Source organism: Myotis lucifugus, unplaced genomic scaffold (genome assembly GCF_000147115.1).
Source record: "Myotis lucifugus unplaced genomic scaffold, Myoluc2.0 scaffold_17, whole genome shotgun sequence".
Taxonomy (NCBI): Eukaryota; Metazoa; Chordata; class Mammalia; order Chiroptera; family Vespertilionidae; genus Myotis; species Myotis lucifugus.
In genome coordinates this window covers 4503522-4525366 of record NW_005871065.1, presented here as the reverse complement: position 1 = coordinate 4525366, position 21845 = coordinate 4503522, and the positions used below count along the sequence as shown (strand labels likewise).

At 38.7% G+C, this 21845-nt stretch overlaps 1 protein-coding gene across 4 annotated transcripts in view; it reads left to right on the top strand.

Annotated features, from left to right (window-relative positions):
• Positions 1 to 21845, top strand: part of TRPS1 (transcriptional repressor GATA binding 1) — a 229841-nt gene that overhangs the window by 36631 nt on the left and 171365 nt on the right. For 2 of the 4 annotated variants that reach the window (XM_014452662.2, XM_023750922.1), the window contains 3 exons: positions 2709 to 2866; positions 6297 to 7225; positions 20181 to 21313. In XM_014452662.2, coding sequence (XP_014308148.1) covers positions 2830 to 2866; positions 6297 to 7225; positions 20181 to 21313 — 2099 coding nt within the window. In that variant the 5' untranslated portion in view covers positions 2709 to 2829. The remainder of the gene's footprint in view (positions 1 to 2708; positions 2867 to 6296; positions 7226 to 20180; positions 21314 to 21845) is intronic. The other 2 variants (XM_014452663.2, XM_006085225.3) reach the window with 1 other exon arrangement.

The window sequence follows — 21845 nt, the reverse complement described above, 5'->3', positions numbered from 1 at the left end:
ACTATGATGATAAAACTGCTACTTGTAATACAAATCATACTCAACAGGATTTGAGACTGAGGTCACCTTATGCCCTGGCTTGCTCCCCTCACTTTTTAGCCTTGTTCAGGATATATGTATTTGAAATGATATTTGAAAAGATACTCAAACGTTTGAATCTTCTTTGAGAAAGAGGGGTTTCTTATAGTTCTTTTCTTTGCTTTTTAAAAATATCTGTCTCAAATTAATGATGACTAATACAATTAAAGTCCTCTCCCTGAATGTGTTCGGCACATAGCTGATGCTGGATATACATTTATTTGAGTGAATGAATGAATGTTAGAGGCAATACATAACTGAGTGAATGGTAGACATCAGTGGGATTTTTGCTGCCCTTAGTTGTTGGTGGTTTAATATGTAAAGTCTTTTAAGGATATTGGATAAAGGTTTTCAAAGGGAAAATATTAGAAAGGTTTTTCTAAAGTGCCTAAGCCATTTATCAGAACCATTATCGAGTCTTAGAGGCAGGGTTCAATTTAAAAATAATTTATTGTAATTCCCTTGTTATAGGGATACAAATAGAGGCACAAGCAAAGGGAAGAGGCCTGGTCACATCAACAGTGATTTGAATCAGATTCAGAAACTGGACGCATAACTGCTGTACCATCTTCCTCCTTAGGTTTGATTCTTTACTTTGTTTTGGGCCAAGATGCTACTAAGTACATAGAATTTATAGTTTTTACCTTCAAGGAGTTTCTCATCTAATGGAAATACATCCTAGTTCTCACCTGCATTGGATGTATGTATGAGCTCAGTTCTTTTTTTTAAATTTCTGTGAAAGTTGATTTCTTTGGTTAAATAATTCATTTGATTATCTATTGCAAGATTTTTTTGGAGCACGTGTATTTCACAAATGTGTATGTGTGTGTGTGTGTGTGTGTGTGTGTGTGTGAGAGAGAAATAAAAGTAAGTTCATTAATGGTTAATTCACAACATCTTGGTAATAATGGAAAACTCAGATTCCTTTGCTCTAAAGGTGCCATTCTGAGAACATGAGTCACAGTCTTCTACAGAAAAAGGATTTTATTCTTACATTGTAATCAGAGAGATAAAGTAGTTACCATAATTATATTTTAAGCTCTAATGCTGATTATTTCCTCCACATAAAGCTGTCTAAATGATACTGTAGCATAGAAATAGTACAGGATCCTATTGTTTTTTTAATAATAAACTTTGTATTAAAAAATGCAGAGAAAGCTTTTAGATTTAAGTTTTAATTTAGAAGGAAATAATTAAGAGTAGGGATTTAGATTTTTGCAACTGGAATGTCTTACATCTCAGTAATGAAAATTAATACAAAAGCATTTTTAAGAAGCTAAATATATTTTAACCTGTTTAAATATCTTGGCACATAATATGCATTCAGGTATACCAGCCTCCAAAGGGGCATTCATGTGTTTGTGTAAGTGGGTAGTGATATAAATGTGGGAATGCTCACTGCCCCCGAGCCCCCAGGTCAGTTTTTTTAATCTCATAATTCCGTAAAGAACTGAAATTAGTGCCTGGCCAGTGTTGCTCAGTGGTTCAGCATCGACTTATGAACCAGGGGCACATGCCTGGGTTGCGGGCTCTATTCCCAGTGTGGAGAGTGTAGGAGGCAGCCAATCAATGATTCTCATCATTGATGTTTCTGCCTCTCTCTCCCTCTTCCTTTCTCTTTGAAATCAATTATTTTTTTATTTAAAGTACTGAAATTAGCACCCTTGTAGCTCTCATTATGTTCTTCAACTCCTCTTTATCCAAGTCACTTTTAGCCCCATTATCTAAACGGTCATTTATAGAGGGCCTACTATAACTGGTATTTTTAATTTCTTTTTATAGTCAGTCTAGTAGAATAAAAACACGTTTAAAATGGGGTTACCAAATTTGATGTGATTTTATATACATATATGTATATGTATATATTTACTTACATAAGTGTATATATTATATTTATGGTACAACTGATTAATTTATATGAAGACCATTAATGCACTATCTGCCTCAATAATTTATTCCGATAAAAATGATGGTATAACGGGGGTTTCAAGCTGGTTCAATCACGACTTGGTAAGCTTACTTTATCCAGAGTGAGAATAGAAGACTGCAAATAGCTAGAGAGAGAACACACATCACAGTGCTCAGTGTTTCTGTAACTCTTGGTAAGGCTTACGTGGGTCTGATGCAGAATTGCTGATGGCATTGCACTGGCTCTTTCCTCAGCCGCATGGCATATGTACTGGATACGATGAGTCTGCAAGGGACTGGCCATGGGTGCCACTTGTCCTCAGCCGTGACTGTGCAGTCCCAGCAATGCACTTGGTATCTCTTCTAGAAGCATTCCCCTCCATGTTTACTAATTAAGGTCTTTAATCCCTGCCCTAACGTAGGTAAGTATGATGATGCTTACAGTTCAGAGGGTTCTAGAGGTTCCATGATTTCACCAACATCCCAGGCTGCTGTGAAAATGACTTCCATTCCCTTTCATGTCGTGTTCCTGCTTCTCCTGCCGCTTGATGAAAGCCCATGGGGCTGGAGACGATCTTGCTCAAGATTTGCTCATGCTTTTTATCAGGTGTCTTTCAAGCAGCCTGCGGCGCTGGCATGGCAATGTATTTTCTGTGTGATACATTAAAGTGTGTTTACATCATTTAGGAAGGAAAATATTTTTGTTTTGCTTTGTTTTGCAGATGTACAGATCAGCTCTCAAAATGTCTTCTGTGTCTTCCGAGCATCTTCTCAGACAGTTGCGTTAGCCTCCTGCTAGTTGACTAATAGGATTAATACTTGTAGAAAGCATTCTAAAGCCACATGCCTTATGAAGTCAGTGCTGGGTATGACTTTACAAGTATGTGATCTATTTTTTCAAGTGAACATGTTAACTGGAAAAGTTCTTGGCACACAGTGAAACATCGTGCAATCTGTTATTTGTCTTAAAGATAATAAGTGGAGGGTGGCTATAGTCCTTCGGCATCTAACTTATGATTTGTTAGGGGAGTTTCTTCCACTTAGAAGTATTGCAAATGTGCTTATATTTACATAATATGTCATTCTGAAAAATGATGGTGGTATACTTCCAGTAGAAAATTATATTTTTTTTTCTATAGCTACTTCAAAGTGTAGTCAACTAAATTAACCAGGATATTTTCTTTTAAACCCGACTAAAAAGATCAGGCCCCTTTCCCCCACTACAAAAAATAAAACCAAAATGACCTTTCTGAGACTTCTTTGAAGTTTTAGCAGTTAACATTCTTTGTGATATATATTATTAAGAGCTCTATTCAACATAAGGAATCAGTGAGTCATATGGGTTCTAAAGGTCTGTTTTTGGGTAGAGGAAGGAACTGAAATTGGAAAGAATGATAATTTAATTAAATCACATTTTTCCTCAGTCACTATAGATGCTGGTTGAGAAGTATTTAAACTATGACCCTTGCTTTTCTTCACAGTCACAATAAATGAGCACGATCCACTGTTTTTGTTGTTCTGAAAAACAAGTTACTTTGTTCAATATAAACATATGTATATATATTCACTTTAAGTACTTTATCTTCTTTCCCTTGCTATGTAAAGTGCTGCTGCCTTTTCTAATTACCTTGACATTACTATATTTTCTTAATTTTCTCTTAATCTAGTGGAGGAGAGTCTTAATGAATTGGAATATTTTATTCTCATTTCTTCATGAATCCTGCCTTTCACTTAGATTTTTATCTTTTTTGTGGTACCTTATTAATTTCATTTTGGTGCATCCTTGCTAGATTTTATTTATCTTAAGGGAGAAATATTAAAATTTAAATGATGTGGCTTTCAGTATTTGTCCAAGCAAAAATTAAATTGCAGTATTACTAAAGGCATCATGTGCAATGGAAAAAACACACAGAAAGTTCTAGAGGGAAAGGCAGACGATGGCTGTGCCAAGTCACCACATTGTTACATGTAGGGATGGCTGATGCTCCGTAATTTAGAATGTTTCAGTGTGTAAACTAAGTTAAAAAGGTCTATTTTTCCTACTCAAACTCTTGTGCTTTAAATGATTACTGATTTCTTAAGCTTCCCTCTTATTAATTAGTTTTCCTTTTCTTTACTACCAGCAAAATGGCCCTCAAGTCTTCCATGTGTTGGTACAAGTTCCCAGCTTCTACCACTTCCCACAGAAAACTGCATGTCTCCTAAAACTTTGACATCCACAAATAAGACACTTAACGTGCAAACCTTAAAAAGCAAACTAGTTAACCAGTGTTTCAGTTTAGGGCCCAGCGGTAATGCCACCAAAGGTGAAGGCCACGTTCCCTCCCCTGCCCCGCCCCTCAGAAGCCTGGCAGGTGTTCACTGCCTCTTGCCCTTGACTGCCGACTTCAGCCCTTCATCCTATAAATGCTTGTTGTTGCTACTGCTGTTCCAAGAACGGAATTCTGTGGATACTTGGTGACTAGCACTATTTGTGTATAAAAGAAGAGCAATGTTCTTCTTAAGTACAGTTACACTGTTTTCTTTAAATATATTTTTATTGATTACAGAGAGAGGAAGGGAGAGGAAGAGAGAGATAGAAACATCAATAATGAGAGAGAATCATAGATCGGCTGCCTCCTTCACACCCCCTACTGGGGACTGAGCCCGCAATCTGGGCATGTGCCCTGACCTGGCATCGAACCGTGGCCTCCTGGTTCATACGTTGACACTCAGCCACTGAGCCGGGCCAGCTGGGCCGGTTACACTGCTTTTGACGTTATTCAATAGAGTGAATTTTGATCTTATAAATGACTTCTTATACTCTAACTAGTACATTATCTTGGCTTAGTGATTCCTATGATAAAAATTTTGCTTGAGCAGCTTTTCAGAAGCAAAGGCACACCCAGATATACCAAGCCTGTGTGGTTCCCTCAGCACTTGTGACATGTTATAGATGAAAATGACTAAGACATGTTATGAATTTGGATTTGCTCAGGACGCTTTGGATAGTCATGGTGCAACTAACTGTTAAATCTGTCCTTGTGGCAGAGTCGGCGAGCCCAGGAGCCTTATTTGATTGGTCTGTCATAGGTGGGTTTTTCCACGGGACATTCGGGGTGACAACCTCACCCAGTACTCACCGGTTTTCAGCCAGGGGAGAGGAGGTTAAGGAACACAGACCAGGAACCTCGGTCCTCAACGAGCCTTTGTTGCTGCATTCTTTTATTGACACAACACAAATTGTTTCTTATTCCTTACACCCTTAGAGTTCCGATTCATTAGACTCCAGTAGAGGAATTTGTCACCGTGTTCTTATTTTGACCCTGCTCACTGATGCCACCAACGTGAAAGGCACAGCTGAACTAGCATGTGAAGGTGAACCGTAGGGAATTGCTATTATTTTGCCATTTTGAGCTATAAAATGACAAGGTCATGTGGTTTAATTTAAGATTTTACTTTAGTCGATGTCCAGTGTGTTCCTGATGGTGGAATTGGTACTATTTCCATCAGTCTGTGCATGGAATCCTGGGGCTTAGTTAGGTTCCCCATCGTTCTGGAGAGAGTTCTAGTAAAACCCAGCCTGGCCACTCTGATGCATACCAGGTCCTCTTCCTAACTTCAGGCAACCACCCCCCCACTCCGCCCCAAATGGGGCTTCAAGGAATTTAACAGCAGGCAGAGGTGAAACATTTCTTATCCTTCATTGCTGAAAGTACTGGGGCAGTTTTCACTTCGTTTATAGCAGGCTATTTCTATATTTTGACTATGATGATATTTTGGTGGAAACTATATTTATATCTCAGTTGCACAGTGTGTAACAGTATTGAGTTCCAATTTACGTTGTTTATATACACATACAAAAATAAACATGTAATATATATTCTATAAACATAAACATGCATCTATAGTCTATAAACATAATACGTATACACATTCTACATAATATATAGCATGTATAAGTATGCAAGCATATGTATATATCACCGAGTATAACTGAAGAAAGAAATTGAGCAAAATTATAATTGGCAGGAAATGATAACTGATAGGAAGGATAGAGCTAGTGATAATTAATCCTTTAGTATTCATAAAACCATTTTAAAATAAATGAGCTACTCTACAAAAATTTTCTAAATGTTAATTGTTGGCTTTAGTCTCGATTTTTTGCTATTTTTAAAAGTGAGCGTTGTCATTTTTTTTCCCCCTTGAGGAAGTTTTTTATTATGCACCTTAACAAGCCTGGAATAGAATAAGTAAAATGTTCTAGATTAGATTACATGTCTGCAACCTTCAAATAACCCCGTATCTCCTTTTTCCTTATGTGTTTACAGATATGGTCCGGAAAAAGAACCCCCCTCTGAGAAACGTTGCTAGTGAAGGCGAGGGCCAGACCCTGGAGCCTATAGGTACAGAAAGCAAGGTATCAGCAAAGAACAAAGCATTTTCTGCAGATCAGATGTCAGAAAATACGGAGCAGAGTGATGCTGCAGAACTAAATAATAAGGAGGAACAGAGCTTGCATGTTCAAGATCCATCTTCCAGCAGTAAGAAGGACTTAACAAGCTCAGTCCTGAGTGAGAAGCCTGGCTTCAATTATGAAAGCCCCGGTAAGGGAGGAAACCTTCCCTCCTACCCACATGATGAGGTGACAGATAGAAATATGTTGGCTTTCTCATCTCCAGCTGCTGGGGGAGTCGGTGAGCCCTTGAAGTCTCCTCAAAGAGCAGAGGCAGATGACCCTCCAGATATGGCCTGCACCCCATCCGGGGACTCATTGGAGACGAAGGAAGACCCTAAGATGTCACCAAAGGCTGCCGAGGAAACAGGGCAAGCGCAGAGTGGTCAAGCCAATTGTCAAGGCTCGAGCCCAGTTGCAGTGGCCTCCAAAAACCCACAAGTGCCTTCAGATGGGGGTGTGAGACTGAATAAATCCAAAACTGATTTATTGGTAAATGACAACCCAGACCCGGCACCTCTGTCTCCAGAGCTTCAGGACTTTAAATGCAATATCTGTGGATATGGTTACTATGGCAACGACCCCACAGATCTGATTAAGCACTTCCGAAAGTATCACTTAGGACTGCATAACCGCACCAGGCAGGATGCTGAGCTGGACAGCAAAATCTTAGCCCTTCATAACATGGTGCAGTTCAGCCATTCCAAAGACTTCCAGAAGGTCAACCGCTCCGTGCTTTCTGGTGTGCTGCAGGACATCAACTCTTCAAGGCCTGTTTTACTAAATGGGACCTATGATGTACAGGTTTGTGCTTTGTATTGTGATCTCTTTGTAGACAAAAAGTTATTACTAATGAAATGTGAATTCTTACATGCATGTAAAAGTTACGCTCCCAATACCCAAGGTGTAGTAGCTTGCTAGATCCAGCAGAAAAGACGAGCATGCTTTATTGGCTCTGTCATCCAAATGTGTATTCAGAGTTATCTTTAGCCTCTCATCATGGAAATTAATCCCAATATTTCTATGATGTTGGGAAAAGTCTTTTCATGGAATAGCTAGGCTTTGGATATTGACCTCCTACGTCTTTTAAAATATCAGTCATTTTTATCAACTCAATAGCTACAGTGCATTTGATCGAGACCTGTCTATATTTCATGGTTAATTTGATTTTTTTTTCAGTCTTCTAAAAATGGCACTAATCTTTACGGGTCTACATGGTAGTGACTCATACTTTGTTCTAGTTTTAGATTGATTGTCTTTTGCTATAGTCTTTGTGTAGTCTTTCCTTCAGTGAGGGTTTTTCCTGTGTCTTGGATTAGAATTTGATTTTATGTTCAGCCCAACATCAAACTGAACTAGATTTAGATCATGTTGACGGATACAGAGATAAATTACTGAAAAGGCAACATAATTGCAAGTGAAAATTTGGAAATAAAATTACATTGATGAAAAAGAAGTCAAGGTGATTGTAAGTACTTAGGGACACCGGAATGACCTTGATATGGGCCAGTAAAGCATTCCTTTCTGCAGGTAAGGAAAATAATAATTTATGAAAGCATTTAGTAGTAATTTAGATATCTACTTTTAGTAAACGTGGCATACCTTTTTTTTTTTTTAAATATATTTTATTGATTTTTTACAGAGAGGAAGGGAGAGAGATAGAGAGTCAGAAACATCGATGAGAGAGAAACATCGATCAGCTGCCTCCTGCACATCTCCTACTGAGGATGTGCCCACAACCCAGGTACATGCCCCCGACCGGAATCGAACCCGGGACCCTTCAGTCCGCAGGCCGACGCTCTATCCACTGAGCCAAACCGGTTTCGGCATATACCTTTTTGATCTACTCTTCTGTCTCTTGGTTATGGCATATGTAAATGAAAAAAAAAGCCATTTCAAGTAGAATGAACTGCAGAACAGACTCTAAAGAAATGTACTTATTTTATTTTAAGCATAGTCAAGACTCACGGTCAACTTGAGAAAACTAAATTAGTTTCTATTATAGTGTGTAGATTTTTATTGTGTTATTAGGCCAGATTTCAAAGCATATTAGGTTTAATATTAACCTTCTTTAGGGGTGATAAGAAGAAATATCAGAGAACTAATGAAATCACATCACACTTAATTGGCTTCCTAAATTTTTGAAATTATCAAACATTTTTATCAACTCAATAGCTACAGTGCATTTGATCCAGACCTGTCTATTACTTAGTGTCAATCAAGCCAGGCAGGCAAGGGGGGTTATAAATAAGAGGCAGTGAACATATTTGCAATCCTTAGAAGAAGAATCAGAAGAGAAATTTCCAAGTCCTTTGAAAAGGTTACAATGGCAATCTTATCATTTTAAGGGAGATATAAAGAACTCTTAAAAAGCCAATTTCATCTTGTAAAGCTCTCTTAAAAATTCCATCTTACTTTGTGAATTGCCACAAATAGAATTATTTCCGTGAGCAGCAAATTAAGTCAACATAGCTATTATGCATGAAAGCTACATGCTTTGAACTGCTGTCTCATTAAAGATCATTCCACTGTCTTATGTCAGGTACACTCTGCTGTCAAACTATGATTGTAAAGTGTGTTTTAGATAAAAGGGCTAGAAGTGAATAATGTCAGTATGTGAAATGGCGTTTTATAATTAGCAAGTAATATGATGTTAATACCTGGATTTCCGGCTGGAGTTTCAGTTTGTTCACTCTGGGGACGACTTCTGAGGGAAGCTGATCTGGGCTGTCAGGAAGGCTCTAAAAGGAAGATTACTAAGGCCTATAGTTTGGAAGAATTCAGATTTTTAAACACACTTCCATTTCCCCCAAACGGTTATTTGTTAGGTTCTCAGTTATTTATAGTAAAGTTTATGTTTGGGTAGAATGAGCTGGACACTTTTCCTGGGCAGTGATCTTAGAAATAAAACAGATGTGTGAGCTATCTGAGTTTGAACTAATAGAACTAGAAATAAAACAGCTGATCCTCGACTGTGCTATCTACTAAATCCTTGCAGAAGCCCAGAGTAAAGAAGACAGAAAGTGGCAGGAAAGAACATACAGGAAGATAATCTTGTTAAGATCTATTTTTTTCCCTCAAAGAGAAATAATATGACTAAACATAGAAAAAAAGCAATCTGTGGGAAAAGGGGGCAATTATTTCAGAAACACAACTGGATTCAGAAACAGGTCTAAAGAGAGTTAACTTTCTGCAATTTGGGAAGAGAACACCAAATATTCTTGTAGGCCAAATGCTAATCCTGAATACTTTGCACATATACCAGATGTTGATGCAAAAACATGTCTGAAGATAAGTAACTTGTTAATATTTTTATGCTGAGATAAATATTGAACAGCTTCCCTGGATGCATAAATCGAATAAAAGCACACTGAAACTCCCCCTTTTTTCCACACATCTGTGTTGCTGAAATGCTGTTTGAAGGCTTCTCGACTTGTCACTTGAATTGTGTGGAGGCTAAAAGCTGTAGGTGATAAACTGCTGACTGTAGAATTTCTTTAATGCATTTTCATCAGAAATTTAGGGTATATTAATGGCATGTGTGTTCTGATAAAAAAGATGTTGGTAAGTAAGACTATTGCAGACAGTAATCATTCAATTCTAGGAATTACTTCGATCAATCTGTAACTTAAGCTAATTGAAGTAATAGATGAGCAATTCATTAATCTTTTTCAATTAAATTGGCTTTTGTTGCTGTTTTTTTAAAAACTCAGGACAGTTGGTGGTTAATGATAGATTTATGACATTTTAGGCCAAGAAAAAAGGAACAGGAGACAGAGTACAGGACTTAAGAACTCTGTGGCTTTGATCTATATTTTGATTTGACATGGTTGGTTTTAAATAATTTGATTTGCGTGCAAACATGAGATATCCAGTTGGGAAGAAGAAATCATTTAAACAAATTTCAAGATTTCCAGTTCCAAGTTCAGATAACTTAACATATATTTGCAGGACTCATTGAAGTTTAGACATATGTGTACTGACAATATCCACTTCTGTGACAATTTTATTAGCAGTAATGAAGTCAAAGAATTACACCTTTGTAAAAATAATGTCAAATAGCAGTGTCACTTTGTACTGCATGGTAGCTAGAGCCTCCGCTGGATAATGGAAGTCCCTTTAAAGGGCCATTATAAAACCGGGATAGTCTTTTCTGAGTCTGTGGAAATCAAATGCGCACACCACCTTGAGGCGTGTGCCCCGCCCTGAAATCAGAAGATCTGTGGAATCTTTACCAAGGAAAACTAGAAAAGATACATCAGCTAAACCACATAATGCAGATATGTTCACTAGCTCAGAGCTACGTGACTTGACCTGGATATTAGTTCCTCAGGTTTTAAATGTTCCCTGCCTGTCTTTATCAATTATTATGCTTAAATCTTTAAAAATAATGGATGTGGCGTGATTGGTAAGCCCTTCATGTAATTTTTACTACCTATAGTCAGACTTTGAGGCTCACAGAGAGAGCAATAATAGGACAAGAGATTGAGTTCTTCAAAACGTAATTACAGCTTCTTTCTTTTTAATCTGCTTTATTATGCTTATATTTAAACCATCGCCGAATGGAGGCCTGAGTTGTTAAACACGGACTGTGCTGTTTCATTAGCGCTTAATGTGCTGCGCATCAGGACGTTTGTGTCATCTTTATGGGGGACTCTGAGCCCTTAGACCAGGTTATAAAAGTTGGAGTCCTGTCAAGTTGTGCTTCCCACGGGAAAGTGGTTAGCGATCCCGAGTTTATAAGTGCTCACGATGTGTATGTTGCCTTTTCAGATGACTAAGCCTTTTTCTGCGATTCCTCATTATTCAGGACTCCAAGAAGGTAGCTATCAGATTCCAGCTATTAAGTTCATTGTGGCCCTTCATGAAATTCTAAGGTTCCCCAAAGAATGACACACTATTAACTTACCAGTGACTGTCTTGTGTTTGATCTAAGAGCACTGCATGTCTGTTCTGTAAATATTTTTATCAGAGTTGCACAATATGTCATGTTAGAAGCAGGAAGAACAGATTTTAGAGATAGGAAGTCATCCTTTGTATTCCTATTTTCAACATATTTAACTCTGAGCTTTAAAGATCCTTAACATATGCCAGTACATTCATTTGAACAGGGGGTTACAGTTTGGTCTTGGAAAAAAAAATCAGAGAACATTAATCTCATTTGGGTCTATTTTGACTTTTCTTGAATTTTATTTCCAAATATTTATTTTTTGCCTCGCAGTTTCCTTTGATCTGGAGTAGGAGGGAAGTTGTAGATCTTAGCAGGTTCTGTTTCTTTGTTTTTTTCTGAGTTGAGGACAATTGCACTTCAGAACAACTGGCGAATGAGACTTTAATCACTTCAGACTGTCTATAGAGTACCGAGTGTTTGGCATATAACCCATACTTGTATTCAGGACTGTGTCTCTTTAACAAGTAATAAAGTGTGCAAAATAAAACATATGCTCACCCTAAGGCCATAAAACAAAGCAAAGTTCTGGCATTTACCAGGCTATTTTCATCCTGGAGACGGCCGAGCTGGATAATGCAGCCACCCAGGTGGAATAGAGTAGTTGGACCATCCTCACTAATCCCTTTACCTGCATGATGGTTAAATCGCCATTTGGCTGTGTTACATGAGGGTCAGTAGGATAAATGTCAATGCCTCTTTGATTTTTGGTTTATGTGCTATTGTTTAAAGAACATGTATCACTTTCTTGAATGTCAGTATTTCTCTCTGGGCAGAATGTTTAGAAGAAGAAATGGTTATCAGTGCATCCAATCGAATTTAATGTTATTGAACTCAATAAAAAGTCTATCCTCTAATGGCTTGCTCTTCTAACCGTATCAAGTCCACTGATTATTTAGTGCCTTTTGTTTCTTGGGTCATTGTCATTCCACTATACATGCAGCTATTGGAAACACGGGAACATAAGTAGTGTGCTAACCCCAGGAAAGTTTGGAGAAAGAGTAATTCCCTCTCATTTTTCAGTTTCCTTCCTGGAGTCTATTTCTGAGACTCGTTAGGCCATAGACCTCTTGAATTCTTCATCCTAGGATTTTAAAGTTTGAAGTAAGTGTGCATTTTCAGAGTATCAGAAAAGACCTTTGTTTAATTTTAATTGAAAGTCAAATGTAAAATTAATTTTTGTATTACCTTTCATTTGATCTATTCTTCTTTCATCTGATAGCTTACATAATCAGAATTGCACATATCTTCTGTTTTTCCCCTTTAATTTTGTATTCGCTTCTAATAATAACTAACATTTATTAAAGGTTTCGTATGTGCATGTGTAGCTCTAAGCTCTTTGCATGTACTAATTAACTCGTCTTCATAAAAAGCCTTGAAGTTGATACTACCATTATGTCCATTTTAAAAAATGAGGAAACAGGCAGAGAGGAATTAAAGTAACCTGCCCAAGATCACATTGTTGTGTAAGTGGGGTAAATGGTGTGTACACCAGGGTAGATAGGCTACGGAAGCCCGTCTTTAACCGCTATGGTCTAGTGCCTTTCCAAATATAAGACTGAGTTTATTACAACTAGAATAGCAATGGAACATAGGCCAACTGCAAGAAAGGGAGGAGATGTAAGCTGCCACACAAGGGTTGTGATGTATACAATGTGTGAATCACAATGAATTTGGGGACATAAGTGATTTCTTTGAGGTTATTTTATCTGTGTCATGTAATGCTGCCTTATTAGAACTTGCTAGGCTTATAATTGAAATCACTGAAAAGGAAATTAATTTTGCTGATTTGTCTTTTTTTTAAATTACTGTGATTCATTTTCATTGGTACTTCTGCTACAGAAACTAGTTCAGATAGAGTGATCAAGGGCCGAATTTTGATCTGATCAATCAAGGGTGATGCAATGTCTGGTCTCCAAATTCAGGGGCATTTCATCCACGTATTTGATTTATTTATATTCCCCTCTTTTGGAGAACTTTGTTTTGGGAACTTATGGTTTTACATGTGGTCTGAGAGTTGTATTCTCCTCTTCTAGTTACTAGGCACCATCCAGGTTGGTTTGTCTGTGAAGATTAAATGGTAAGGAGATGCATTAGTGGTGTCCAAGGCTGTGGAATGAAAATTTAACTCTGCTTAGGAGTGAGTACAGAATTTTTAATTTAAAAAAATTATTTATAGATCAATTTTCCTACATTTCATAGGAAGTGTAGGCAGCGGAAACATCAGCATAGTTTAGGGTGTGGAATTTGAGTGTATCACATACCCCACCCATGCATGGGGCTGGGCAATTTCCCTGGATCCCGAGTGTGAGGGAAGTGTGGGCTACAGTGAGGAGCTTGAGAATGCAGAAATGGTTTACTTGTCTACCTGCTGTTCTCCTTGAGTATTAGATGATTTGCTCATATAGGAGTAAAGGACACTGGGATTCTTTCATGGGCCCAGTAACATATTTGGGAATTTTATAATAAACAATGGTTTGTTCTGAGACCTGTTTTTCCAGCTGATGGGTAGCTGCACCTTGATATTCCACTGGCATCTCCAAGTCAACTTGTGTAAAACTAAAGTTGTTAGTTCCTTCTCTCATGCAACATTTTTTTAAACCATCCTTTGTTCTCTTCTCCATTTTCTAGTCAGTCCCATTGGAAATGTCAGTTACTCAGGATTTCTTTCTGATAGGTATCTCTCCCCAAGCAATTGATTGGTTTGTTTCCTCTTCTTTATTCTTTAACTGCCAACACCCTTCAGGCTTACTTAGTAAATTCTTAGTGGTTTCTTTACATATTTTCTTTTTTCTTTCTGTTCTCTTCTCTTTTCCCTTCTCTTCTGTTCTCTTCTCAATTCCCTTCCCTTCCCTTTCTTTTCTTTTTCTCTATCCTTCTCTATCCTTTCTTCCTTCCTTCCCTCTTTCCTCTTTCCCTTTCTTTAATTTTTAAAATTTTTATTTATAGATCAGTTTCCCTACATTTTGTAGGAAGTGTAGGTCTACTTTGTATAAAAACCTTATCATGTTATTTAAACCTGTACAATCACATATAGACTTTCCGATAAGACATTCCTTTTCCAAATTCTTTCTCACCCCTCCCCCAGTATCCCTCCACATTTCCTGAGAACGACTTCCCTTGTTTCACCCTTATTTCTGCTTTACTCATTTTATTTCCTGCACCTGAAAAACCTTTCCATGACCACTGCCTTTGAGATTCATCTCAAATGCTAATTCATCTGTCCGCAGCTGGGCTGTCACCTCCTTCCGGAAGCCTTTGCTGGCCTGTCAGTGTAGGTTAGGTCTCTTCCTCTGTGTTGTCATGGAACTCGGTACATCTCTCAGCAGAAGCACATATTCCACTGTTGTTGTCATCGATTGACTTGTGAGCTGTCTGTACTAAACTACAGACATCTGGCTGGGGTTTTGGACTGTGTTGATTCTGTGTGTATGCCTAGTGCTTGGCACAGTAGGCATGCAACAAAGCACCCTTTCCTGGAGGAAGGATGCTCCACAGTGATTTGACTCTCTGTTTTCCCCTTCAAGACACTCTTCAGAGAACACATGCAATTTTTATTTATCTCCATTATGAGCCGGTGGCGATGGTGAGTCAGTACATGGAAAATATACTGTTTTGTAATCCACTTGCGCTGCATTTTCTATTTTGTTTTGTATTCCGTCCCCTCTCCCCCAAAGATTGTCTTCCAAATTATTGAGACTGACTTTGAGATTTATTGCTATTCTATCAGCCCCAATACCAAATAACCATAGAGAATTAGTTCAGTATTACACTGAGTAAAATGAGAAACCAGGTTGGGGCTTGACTGTGGATTACTGTAATTAAAAAAGCTGGTGATAAAAATGTGTGTAATTAAGAAGATGCAGTATTTTACCCTCAAATTTGCCCCATTATGCCCTGGCTGGTGTGGCTCAGTTGGATGAGTGTTGTCCCATGGACCCAAACGTTGGTGGTTTGATTTGCAGTCAGGGCACATGCTTGGGTTGAAGGCTGGATCCCCAGTAGGGGAGGTGCAGGAGGCAGTGGATGTTTCTCTCTCCCATAGATGTTTCTCTCTTTCCCTCTTCCTTGCTCTCTCTCTCTCTCTCTCTCTCTCTCAAATCAATCAACATAATAAAAAGAAATTTTGCCCCTCATACAAATTTAAATATTTGTTGGTGCTTCTAAATCCAAATGGGTGGGGTGTTTATTCCAGGTGTTCCAGTGACACAAGGAAGTGGCTGTGATGGCATGAGACTGAGATGATTGACATCTAATTAGACTTGTTATTGAACTTTTTTAAAGTCTCCATCACGATACATCATTAAGGCATATGATATGCTCCAGTGTTTTTTGAAGCATAGTACTACGCAGAAATATCCCCTCTGTAGATTAGCACGTTAATACTGACTATAGTTATTTTCAGTCAAGATTGGCCCTTACAGATTACTTCATGTTATTTGTAACTTCAGTATTTGAACAGTGATTTTTTTAACACCTGAACTTTTTATTGTTAAGGTTTTACTTTTTTTGACTATCAGCCCATAACCTCAAGCCCTTTTAAATAAGCACCTTTCTAATTGTCCCTCTGTTACTGCCAATTATAGTCCTTGAAAATGAACCGCATCTAAGGAAGAGTTTGTGTTTAGTTAAACAACTTTTTTTTTGTTCCATTGAACAGAAGTACATGTGCTAAAGTGTCATTTTAGTTCTGAGGCTTTAAAAATATTTTCCTGTGACATATTAATTTAAATTATTCTTACAGGTTGTTCCATATTATTAGGAAGGGAGAAATAAATTGAGGGTTAAAGACCTTGAAAAAAAGCCAACCACTTATATTTTTAGTTTATATGCTGAAACATTCTTGTGAAAAGACCTATGTGTGTGTTATAAATGAAAGCCATGGAATATACCACATAGAAGGAATCGTTTTTAAAATGTAAGGTTAAAATAGAATAAAAAGCCATTATGTTCTTAATCAGTGAAAATTAATTTAAAATATGTTCTTGTTCATGCATTAACATGGGTGTTTCTTTATATAACTAATTCACCAGCAGCGGCTTCATAGTAATTTGTCTTTGGGCAAAAGATGGATTTTGTTCTATTTTTTGAAGAAGGCCCTATGTGTCAGGTTGAGTCCATAATAATGGGGCCATGAATTACTATCGCTTGCTTATTCCAGGTGACTCAGGCCCCTTAGTGAGATATTTCTCCATGTGCTCATCTATTCAGTCTTTTCATCCCATTGGCAGGATAAATTCAACCAGATAGTTCATTTCACTCAATAGTAATTCTGTTTATGTGACTGGTACTGTAGAGCGTACTGTCTGCTGTGGTGTTCACTAGTCACATGTGGCTCTTTAAATTTCAGTTAATTAAAACTAAATGAATGAAAAATGTATAAAAGCTGCTTACATTAAAAAAGCAGTTCCTCAGCTGCACTGGCCCTATTGCATGTGCTCGATAGCCACATGTGCTAGTGGCCACCATGGGCATGGTAAACTGCAGGACATTTCCATCATCTCAGAACGTTCTCTTGGACCACACTGACCTAGATTTTGCAAATCACTTGCAGGTCCATTTACTCCCTTGACCTTCACAATAATCCTGTAAAATGGCAAGGCGTACAATATTGATTTTATCCATGAGGATGAGGATACGGAGGTGCCAGGAGATTACATAATGTGTCTTTCCACAGAATTTGACTTACAGAATTTCCCTCAGGAACAAATGCAAGTAAAGGTGAATGTTTACTGTTGTAAACTGATATTTATCACAAGAGGGCACAGTTAAACTCTCAATAGCTACTTAACTACTGATTGGATGCATCAATAATTGGTCCAAACAGAATTTACAGTTTAATAGAAATTGTAAAGTGTGGATATCCCTATCAAAGGGACTATTGAATTAATGGGTTACAATTAAAGTTCTGGTTAGCAAAAGAAGAAAAATCAAAACTTATAATCTTTATTCTGCTCCTGATCTCTTCCCTAGTATAATCATAGCTAGGGAATATGTTTTTTTCTATTTCTTGCTATGTTTAACTATTTGAAAAGTTTGAGATAATTCTTTGAATGTGTAGCTCTATTTCCTGGCAATAATGTCCAATAAACACTTACTGCACACATTTATCTTACATAGCTGTTCTTGCTGTGTATTTATGTTTAACCTCGAAAATAATTGTTTTAAGTTAACATTTGGGAATCATGAAAATAAAATAAATGTAGTCAATTGTCTTAGGCATGGTCTCCTAAATTAATAAACTACATTTTATTTTAGAAGGGCATTTAAATGATATACATTAGTTATATCTCACCATGACCAGAATGTAGATTTTTTTTTTTTTTTGGAAAGAGAAAGGAATGTAACACTGAGTAATTATGTTTTCCAAAGTTGGCTTTATAATATATAAAGTATGTAATGCTAGTATTATATTAGCTTTTAATAAGATAAATACTAGTATGATTTACTGCTATTTATGAAGAAGGCAAATCGGTAACCTGTAGAAGTGGCAGTATTGTTGTTCTTGCCATCAAATGATGTCCTTGTGTTTTTGTTTGTTTGCTTGGGTGGTTTTGTAAGAGTAGTCAGTGGTAGTGTGAAGGCACTCTTCAGCATAAAATATATAACCAGTAAAAGCATCCCAAATAATGGAATTGGCTTATTACCCCTGGGTAAAAAACACAACTTTTAGCCACATAAGCACCACCAACTTAAAAGGTTTAATGTAGTTATCACAGCAGCTTAGTTTATCCTAAACATGAGGCTTGAAAATGACAAAATCGAAGGAAGGATGATGTGTTGTGGTTTCTCAGGAATCCCTGTTCTACAGCAAAAGTCAGAAATATGTCATATCAGGAAGCTCAGCAGTTCGGAAGCAATATGGTAGCTAAAATGAGCACATTTCATATGTAGATTTTGCACACTGGCTTTCTATCTTACATTAGAACAGAATGGGATACTTCTGAACTTCCCCCTTTTGATTTAAGTTGAAGTCCAGGAACAAAGTACCTGAGTTGATGGCATCTCATTTAACTGTTTTATTTTTTGAAATTGAGGTTTCTCCCCACCTCCAGTGAATTGGGAAATAGCTAGAGGAATTTGGCAATGTAGTACGCATTCCATTTGGGGGCAAACTTTAGTTGCTTTAGTCACTGCAGTGCTAGGTTAGGGTGATGACTAGACTGTGTCCTCACGTGGTCTGGCTCTGGCGTCTGTCACACCGCTGATTGGTAGGTGCTGCCTAAGAGGGGGGCCCATTCTTCCCCTTCTAGTTACATGATGCTCGGCTGGTGACAGGCTGAAATCTGTGCGCTTGCCATGGTGGGTATAGACGTTGTCAAAAGTGAAACGTTGTCCTTCTTCCTTTGAAGGCTGTGGGAAACCTTCATAAATGATTGTCTCGATGTACAGTAGATGTTGAGCTGTTTGATGTGTTCATGTGCATGTCCTACAACTGTAACATTGGAAATAAATGTAGAGGTTGTCCCAGTGGAGGAAGCTACTGTTCAGAGAGGTTACGTCATTTGATCACGGTCACTACTGTCTCTAAGTGGGAGAATGGACTTCAGTCTTAGTCCTGTGCAATCGCGGTACACACATCCCTCTCAGTGTGTTGAAGGAATACTGTTTGCATATCAACTAGAACCTTTTACATAATTTTGAGAAGCTTGAGACTTTTCTCCTGGTGTGATTTGGGTATGAGCAGTGATCACACATGTCATTTTTGAGCAGCTGTTGAAGAAGGCGGAACGTGATTATGCCACGTGCTGACTGTATGACATCTGGTCCTGGAAACACTCAAAAATCCTCTGATAGATGAAAGAAAACCTCTCTCCCTCCTTGGAGCATTTCAGTCAAAGACTCTATTTTAAACCAGGAATTTTGGCTGCTCGGTGGTGGCCCTTAGTAAACTGCCCTTTGACGTGCACACTGGAGAGGGAGTGAGGATTTTATATAAAGTGCCCTTTGAAGGCCTTCATTGCCTAGATACTATACACATTTATAATGAAAATGCAAAGCGGTGGTGATTTTTATGGTAGAATTTTTGCATGTTGGCCTTTGAACGATCCTCTTAGGAGGGGCTGGGCCTTTGCTAGGAGATAGAACTTTAATGCATCCCTGTTCTGTTTTCTTTTTTTCATTTGTCCTACACTGGGAAAAATTTTAAACCTTTACATTGATGCTCCTTCACCAAGACCTCAAGCCCACTGCATTCATTTCATTTTTAGCCTTAGAATGCATGCTCAGGCTTTATCATTATAAGCCATTTTGAGTGGTTGTGTCAGCACCATGGTTTTACCCCCCAAAATAAATGTCATCTTGGCCTGCAGTCTCATCACTGTAGAAGCTGAACAGAGGATTCCCTTGGAGAACCTCTGCATTGAGTAATCTCCAAGCAACTGCCTCTGGTTTTGACAGCAACACTTAGTTTTGTCAGGAGAAATCCCCACATGGTCTGGATGCTTTTGTAGGAAGTGGATTTGAAGGAGGCAGTAGTAAAACCTACTTTGTAGAAAATTGTTTTCTTCGCCTTTTTTTTCTGAAAAGTATATCTTATTAAATTCTTTGAATTAATTCTAGTCCTTTTACTACTTACACTCTTCTGATACTTTGGCCCAAAATGTTTAACATAATGAGCCTCTCATAGAGTAGCTGTTGAATAATGGAGAGTGGATTTATTTGGCTCTGATTATTCAAGTGATTTCCTAATAAGCAGAAGTACTATTGTATTTTTTTATGTGGAACACTTGCCCGTGTCCTCTCCTCCCTCCTGCGTAGAGCATGGCATTCATGACACCTGTAAAGTAACATCCATCTCTTCTATACCAGGTCACTTCAGGTGGAACATTCATCGGCATTGGACGGAAAACACCAGATTGCCAAGGCAACACCAAGTACTTCCGCTGTAAATTCTGCAATTTCACTTACATGGGCAACTCGTCAACTGAACTAGAACAACATTTTCTTCAGACTCACCCGAACAAAATCAAAGCTCCTCTCCCCTCCTCTGAGGGTGCCAAACCTTCAGAGAAAAACTCTAACAAGTCCATCCCTGGGCTTCGATCCAGTGATTCTGGAGACTTGGGAAAGTGGCAGGACAAGATCACGGTCAAGGCGGGCGATGACACTCCTGTTGGCTACTCAGTGCCCATCAAGCCCCTTGATTCCTCGAGACAAAATGGTACCGAGGCCACCAGTTACTACTGGTGTAAATTTTGTAGTTTCAGCTGCGAGTCCTCTAGCTCACTGAAGCTGCTAGAACATTATGGCAAGCAGCACGGAGGAGCGCCGTCAGGCGGCCTGAACCCAGACTTGAATGACAAGCTTCCCAGGGGCTCCGTCATTAATCAGAATGATTTGGCCAAAAGTGCAGAAGGGGAGCCCATGACCAAGGCAGAGAAGGGCTCCAGCGGGACTAAAAAGAAGGACTTCTCCAGCAAGGGGGCGGAGGAGAACGTGGTAACCAGCTACAACTGTCAGTTCTGCGACTTCAGATATTCCAAAAGCCACGGCCCCGATGTCATTGTCGTGGGGCCGCTTCTCCGTCACTATCAGCAGCTCCATAACATTCACAAGTGTACCATTAAGCACTGTCCATTCTGTCCCAGAGGCCTCTGCAGCCCAGAAAAGCACCTTGGAGAAATCACTTACCCGTTCGCCTGTAGGAAAAGTAATTGTTCCCACTGCGCGCTCTTGCTTTTGCACTTGTCTCCGGGGGCGGCCGGGAGCTCACGAGTCAAACACCAGTGCCACCAGTGCTCGTTCTCCACCCCCGACGTGGATGTGCTCCTCTTTCACTACGAGAGCGTTCACGAGTCCCAGGCATCCGACGTCAAACAGGAAGCCAACCATCTGCAAGGAGCATCGGACGGGCCGCCGGCTGTCAAGGAAAGCAAGGAACACTCATGTACCAAATGTGATTTCATTACCCAGGTGGAAGAAGAGATTTCCCGACACTACAGGTAAGCCGGGGGTGGGACAGGGGGCGGGGACAGGGCGCACCGAGAAATGGATAGAATACAGGGGGCTGATCCAAAAATGGTCGGGAATGATTGTGGTGACCTGGGGAAGTTACTGAGCAAGATCACCTAAAACAGTGGTTCTCAACCTTCTGGCCCTTTAAATACAGTTCCTCATGTTGTGACCCAACCATCAAATTATTTTCGTTGCTACTTCATAACTGTCATGTTGCTACTGTTATGAATCGTAATGTAAATATCTGATATGCAGGATGGTCTTAGGCGACCCTTGTGAAAGGGTCGTTCGACCGCCAAAGGGGTCGCGACCCACAGGTTGAGAACCACTGACCTAAAAGGTCATTCATAAAACTGCAGGATATATATAATTCCAATTATAATATATACATATTGGAATATGTCTATAAAGATATAACCTGTAAATATGTCTGTAAATATATATATATATATTTCCAATATATATGTGTGTGTGTGTATATGTGTATATGTGTATATATATATATATATATATATATAT